The sequence below is a fragment of the Xyrauchen texanus genome, chromosome 32 (assembly GCF_025860055.1).
Source record: "Xyrauchen texanus isolate HMW12.3.18 chromosome 32, RBS_HiC_50CHRs, whole genome shotgun sequence".
Taxonomy (NCBI): domain Eukaryota; kingdom Metazoa; phylum Chordata; class Actinopteri; order Cypriniformes; family Catostomidae; genus Xyrauchen; species Xyrauchen texanus.
The window spans coordinates 21,974,420-21,981,335 of record NC_068307.1 but is presented as its reverse complement, the minus strand read 5'-3'; the positions used below and the strand labels follow the sequence as shown (position 1 = coordinate 21,981,335).

The window sequence follows — 6,916 nt, the reverse complement described above, 5'->3', positions numbered from 1 at the left end:
CCCCCTTCACATTAATCTTGCACAAAGACACATTATATAACCCTTTATTTTAGCATTTACTCTCCCTGTCGAGTGCTGTCATGCTTTGGCAATGTAAGCTTTTAGTTTACTATGCCAATAAAGCTTCTTGAATCTTGAGAGAGAGAGAGAGAGAGAGAGAGAGAGAGAGAGAGAGAGAGAGAATCTCAAATTATACATTTAAATGATAAACAGTGTTACATTGTATTTCCATTCCACACCGGAGGGGACAGAACACACCTTAACTACATCCAAAACAATGCAGAGAGGAAGACACGACCTCTCAAATTGAAGGCATACAAAGGGAAGTGTAGAAGAGAGGAAGTGTTTTTTTTTTTTTCAAGATTAAGATTTGGATTTACTAGATTAAAATCAACTCTTTATTTAATGGTAAAGTGCGTATCAGATAAATGTGACGTTTGTAATGTTCCTGAAAATGTTGAGCATGTCATTATGTGGTGTAGTGAATATAATTCAGAGAGGAACATCTTATGTGATAAGATATATGAACTAGAGTGTGGGTGGAATTTGGAAGGGATTTTAGGGATGAGTGAGAAAATTAGTGAATGCTGCAAGGCTCTATTTCGTTTTCTTAAAAATACAGGATTAGATCGTAAGATATAGTTGTTGTTTAATTTAATTGTAATGCTTTTTTTGTTATGAATTTTTTATTTTATTTTGTAACCTAAAATATGTAAAACCCTGATGTGGACTCTGGTACAGTAGGTGGCGGTATGCACCTTTACACGTTGGTTTTCGATCCACCATTAAACAGAAAAAAGAAGAAGAAGAAGACACAATCTCTCGCGATATCTCAGCTGTGTCCTTGATGCTGCATCAAAAATGGGCTACTGGGACCTAGAAGAGGGCAAGGACTGCATCGCCAAAACATGGATCACCACGAAAATAGCCACCGCCATCGGTCAGTCTGATGAATATCTGGTCTGTCGGGTTTCTAACCGACTAAAAAGTTTGAATGGATTTTTAAACGCCAAAAACTTGTGTGCCCTCAAGGCTAATCTGGTTGCATGTACGCTATCTAGTCTTATAAATGATAATAATATAGGTTGCAATAACAAATAACATTTGTATCATTAATGTCTCGTAACAGTCTCGTTATCTGCATATAATTTAACTGTTAGCTGGTCTGTTGTGCTATTATGACCTTCTTTGGCTTCAGGCCACGGCTGCTCTGACTTTGTTAAAAAGCAGTGGTTTATCTGTTGTGTATTTCCTTGCTCATCTGAGTATTCATACTTATTTGGTCTTGTGATCAAGAGTGGGTATCGAGATAGTACTAATCAAAACATAGAGCAAAGCTTGTTGGGCATTAAAACTGTTGTTGTTCTGCAGGGTTGGTCGGTTCTGCCTACCACATTGTGGCATATCAACCCGAGACAGCTGTTGAGGCTATGACCAGGGCAACATCAGGCACTGCCACCATGGGTATGAGAGAAAACATTTTATAATGAAATACTAATCATGAAAAACTATTTTAGTCATACCAGATTATATTAGTTCATGCTATTACTGTGTTGTCATGTATGTGTGGTATTTAAGGAATGGTAAACTCAAAAATGTAAATTCTCTCATAATTTACTAACCCTCATGCCATCCCAGATGTGTATGATTTTCTGTTCTGCAGAACACAAGCGAAGATGTTTAGAAGAGTAATTAAGCTCTGTAGGTACATGCAATGCAAGTGAATGCAGGCCAAAACTTTGAAGCTCCAAAATAAACAAAGGCAGCATAAAAGTAATCCATGTAACTTCAGTGGTTTAATCCAAGCATTAGTACGTTTAATCAAGCTTGAAATTATGGTTGTGCCTAGAGACTGCAATGGCAAGATGTACAGTATAGGCCCAGATATACTGTATACGAAAATCGAAGAACGAAGGGGTGGGATGTAATTTTTTATTATTTTTTTAATTCATTTCGGTGGTTCATAACAGCTCCTCTGGAAAACTTCTTACCGGCTGCTAAACACCTTCTTATGGCCTCAATATACTTCTGAAGAAATTCATTCATTCTTTCAGAGGGAAAATTAACTTCTAAACAGCCAAGCAATAGTATACTGTTTGCGAAAATTCTTCAGACACCTGCCACACCACTGTGAGAGGCATTTAGAAGTACATTTAAAAATAAGGACGCTACATGTAAAATCTAAACTAATGTGACATTAAAATGTATTATCAATAACCTAGTTTCCATCCACTTTTCATCCTGTTTTGTTATCGACAAAGTGAAAATGCATAAAAAAAAGTTTCACAAATTTGCTGTCTTCTGCCTGATTCCATTCAAATAGCCTTTTATCAATAAAATTGTGTGTGTGATGACGTGATGCTTAAAAAAAACACTGGTTCTGACCCGAAAGCAAATCATCATGGCCCTGTTCAAGCTGGCAACCTGCACTATGTAGTTTGGGAAACTTTCGGACTTAGTATAAGGACCATCCATCGATGTGTTTATGCTGTGTGCACAGCTATTAAAGAAAAATTGATGCGGTGTAATAACAGGGTTTACATATGATACATCCTGATATTCAATAGGCTATTTTGAACAGCCATGTAATCTAAAGCATCACCATAACAAATGCATTATGTCCCACATATTTGTCCAGCAACTTTTAACGACCAACTGAACTTGATTGTCATCTAAAATTAATTTAACGTCATGTTGTAATTTACATTTTCTAAAGAAGCTCAGCAAATTCGATCTGAGGTAAAGAGGCTTAGATTTAAAATGTTCAAAAGCTAGTTTTCTGAAATGTGAACTCCGCATTGGGCAAATAGTTCTGATAGTTTATACTCTTGAAATAAGTGTAAAACATACTGATAATGTCATTCAGATTTGTTTTCAATTATAGAACAGGGTACTGCTCATTTTAGTTTGTGTTAACATAAGGCAAGTACAGCTGAAGTCAGAAGTTGACATACACCTTAGCCAAATACATTTAAACTCAGTTTTTCACAATTCCTGACATTTAATCATAGAAAACATTCCCTGTCTTAGGTCAGTTAAGATCTCTACTTTATTGTACGAATGTGAAATGTCAGAATAATAGCAGAGAGATTTATTTATTTCAGCTATTATTTCTTTCATCACATTTTCAGTGTTGTCAGAAGTTTACATGTATTATTATTATTTGGTAGCATTGTCTTTAAATTGTTTAACTTGGGTTAAACGTTTTGGGTAGCCTTCCACAAGCTTCTCACAATAAGTTGCTGGAATTTTGGCCCATTCCTCCAGACAGAGCTGGTGTAACTGAGTCAGGTTTATAGGCCTCCTTGCTCACACACACTTTTTCAGTGCTGCCCATAAATTTGCTATCGTATTGAGGGCTTTGTGATAGCTCTCCAATATCTTGACTGTGTTGTCCTTAAGCCATTTTGCCACAACTTTGGAGGTATGCTTGGTCATTTGGAAGACCCATTTGCAACCAAGCTTTAACTTACTGGCTGATGTCTTGAGATTGTGCTTCAATATATCCACATAATTTGCCTTCCTCCATGATTTCATCTATTTTGTGAAGTACACCAGTCCCTCCTGCACCAAAGCACCCCCACAACATGATGCTGCCACTCCCATGCTTCTCGCTTGGGATGCTGATCTTCAGTTTGCATGACTAACCCTCTTTCCTTCAAAAATAACAATGGTCATTATGGCCAAACAGTTCAATTTTTATTTCATCTGACAAGAGGACATTTCTCCAAAAATTATTTCCATGTGCACTTGCAAACTGTAGTCTGGCTTTTTTATGGCGGTTTTGGAGCAGTTGCTTCTTCCTTGCTGAGTAACCTTTCAGGTAATGTTGATGTCCACCATTTTTTTCTACATCCTGTGATGCTTCGTGAGAAATATGGGCATTACTTCTGTTGTCAAGTTAACATAGCTGTTGTTGCGACATACGTCCATTCATTCTTTCGCTGTGGTGTTGGGACTTTGAGGAGGGCGTGTATGATTTAGTAAGGACATGCATCAATCACTATATCAGTGTGTTTCTGAAAGATAATAAACTGCAAAAAATACAACAAGTCTTTCCTAAATGTTCACCCAGGCGAGCTGTTATGAACCACCAAAATTACTCAAACAGTCCGTCTTTTTGGCCAGATTTTGTTCTGAATGACGTCAAACCCATTCGTTCTTCGATTTTGTATGAAGTGTATTTGGGCCTTTACTGCCATTGGTCCATGTCATCTGTAGGTGTGACCTGGAGCTTTACATACTTTTAGTCCGACAGCTAATTCTGTTTGTGTTGTTCAGTCAGTCAACATGAACACAACGGCATGCAGTTATTAGCGAGCTGGTGCAAACTTTACCTACACCTGTTCGATCATTCATGTAGAGACATTTTTGTGTAATTTTCCTCTCTCTTCCCAATAGTCAATAGGAATCAAATCTACTCAAATGCTCTGAAGTGCCCATTTACTCATGTGCCATCTGCAGCAAAAACCATTTGCACATCTGCCCAAAGAAAGACCTGCCTCTCTTATTATAATTTTGGGCTATATTTTGCCCATTAACACTGTTTATACACCCATCTTTGCAGTAGTATCAGTTTCATCATAAATTACAATAACAGTGTAATCGGTACACATTTCTACAGTACAGCATGTTAGCTCAATAGCTCCATGAATTCAGAATGTAAACAAGACAAATTAAACATTATCTACTGCATTTATATTACTTTAAATCAAATCAAATCAAATCACTTTATTGTCACACTACCATGTACACAAGTGCAACAGTAGGTGAAATTCTTGTGTGCAGTTCCGAGCAACATAGCAGTCATGACAGTGACGAGACATATACCAATTACAATAAACAACATACTTACACAACAACAATTTACATATCAAATGTACACATACTTGCACAACACAATAATTATATACAATGCACAGTAAACAATTCACACAATATGGAATACACAATATACAATAAGTGGGAGTATATGAAATGTAAGTAGTTGAATTGAGGAGAATATTTTGACAGTCCAGTGTGAGATTATAGATTAATAAAGTGCAGTGCTAATTATTGATCCTGATAGATCAAGTGTTCAACAGTCTGACTGCTTGGGGAAAGAAGCTGTCATGTAGTCGGCTGGTGCGGATCCTGATGCTGCAATACTGCCTGCCTGATGGAAGCAGTGAGAGCAGCCCATGACTCGGGTGGCTGGAGTCTCTGATGATCCTCCGAGCTTTTTTCACACACCGCCTTGTGTATATGTCCTGGAGGGAGGGAAGCTCACCTCCGATGATGTTTCTGGCAGTTCGCACCACCCTTTGCAGGGCTTTGCAGTTGTGGGCGGTGCTATTGCCGTACCAGGCGGTGATGCAGCCAGTCAGGATGCTCTCTACAGTACTGGTGTAGAACCGTGTGAGGATGTGTTGGTTCATTCCAAACTTCCTCAGCTTTAAAGTTCTAGACATCATTCACTTGCATTGTATGGACCTACAAAGCTGTAATATTCTTCTAAAAATCTTAATTTGTTAACCGCAGAAGGAAAAAGTCATACACACCTGGGATGGCATGAAAGTGAGTAAATGATGAGAGAATTTAAATTTTTGGGTGAACTTGCTTGCAAATTCATGGAAAACCTGGAAATATCTGGGAATTTAAGTAAAAAGTCTTTTAAATTAGACATTTTGTTAATCAACATAGGTTTTTGGAGTTATGCTCAGCTTTGTAATATTTAAATAATACAAATAAAAACTTGTTAGTGCAATCTCAGTAAGTATTTATCCCATTTAAATGAATTACTGGACAAGTCCTGGAAATGAATTAGTCAGAATCAGAAAGACTGGGAACCCTGTTTGTAGTGCTTTCTCCTAGTGCTCAAAGATTGATTAGATGAATGTCATATCTTTTGATTATATATCATTTAAGTGATCAAGACCATAACAGTAGAGCCATAACTGGAATAGTTTAGGTAGAAAATGCTCTTAAAAACACAAATACACTCACTTTTCAAATTGGTTATATCAGATGACATCACACAGTGTTACTATTAGGTGTGCAAGTTTCAAATTAAGTGGCCTTGATTTTGTTTTTCAGTATAATTATTTAATGATGCATGGCGAGTTTTTCTACAGCACTTGAATAGTCAGATTCATCTGCTACACCATTCTCTATGGACAATACACTTTTCTGTTTAGCATGTTCAAATTATTTGATTTGATTTCCTTTTTGCTATGCTTTCAGCTGCAATGGGTGCCATCTTTGGAATGACCACCTGTTTAACCGCACAGGCCAGAGATGCACCTGACGACCCAATTAACTATTTCATTGGTGGATGTGCTTCGGGTGTTTTCCTCGGGGCACGGAGTAAGTATTTCAAACACAACACTATTCATGTTTTTATATTGACTTGAGATCATTTGGTTTTGGTCTTTTAACAAAACATATTTGTTTCCAATTTCAAAAATTAAGAGCTTCTAATTAGTTAAGCTGTATTTTATGTTTAGCACACAGTGCTATCACAGGTACAACAGCGTGCCTTGGTCTGGGAACTGTGGCTATGCTCACCAAGGTTGGAAAAATGGAGGGCTGGAGAGTAACAGGACCCCCAAAGCTGTGATCTCTGATGTGTCCCTGAGTATTTGATGTGTTTATATTGTATATTGCTCTAATAAATGTATTAAGAGTAAAAATAAAACTGTCTCTGTATCTGTTAAAACTTTTAAAGACTACCAGAAGTGTTTACTCAGAAAATAAGTCTAAGAATTCAATGCAACACACATGGTTGTCACTGTTCCTTGATCAGTACTGATTTATTCTATATTCTAACTTTGACCAAAGTATAACAGAAGAAATTGCCACACAACTGTATAGTGCCTCTTTAATTCTAAGAACAATGTATCTCAATATATGCTGACAAGCACTACACTGTCAATCT

At 37.2% G+C, this 6,916-nt stretch overlaps 1 protein-coding gene across 1 annotated transcript; it reads left to right on the top strand.

Moving 5' to 3' along the window:
- The first annotated feature begins 803 nt into the window (after nucleotides 1-803).
- Nucleotides 804-6,676, top strand: ndufa11 (NADH:ubiquinone oxidoreductase subunit A11). The gene is made up of 4 exons (XM_052101979.1): nucleotides 804-940; nucleotides 1,372-1,464; nucleotides 6,223-6,345; nucleotides 6,486-6,676. The coding sequence occupies exons 1-4, from the start codon at nucleotides 862-864 to the stop codon at nucleotides 6,596-6,598; spliced, it is 408 nt and encodes a 135-aa protein (XP_051957939.1). The 5' UTR covers nucleotides 804-861; the 3' UTR covers nucleotides 6,599-6,676.
- The last annotated feature ends 240 nt before the right edge of the window (nucleotides 6,677-6,916 follow it).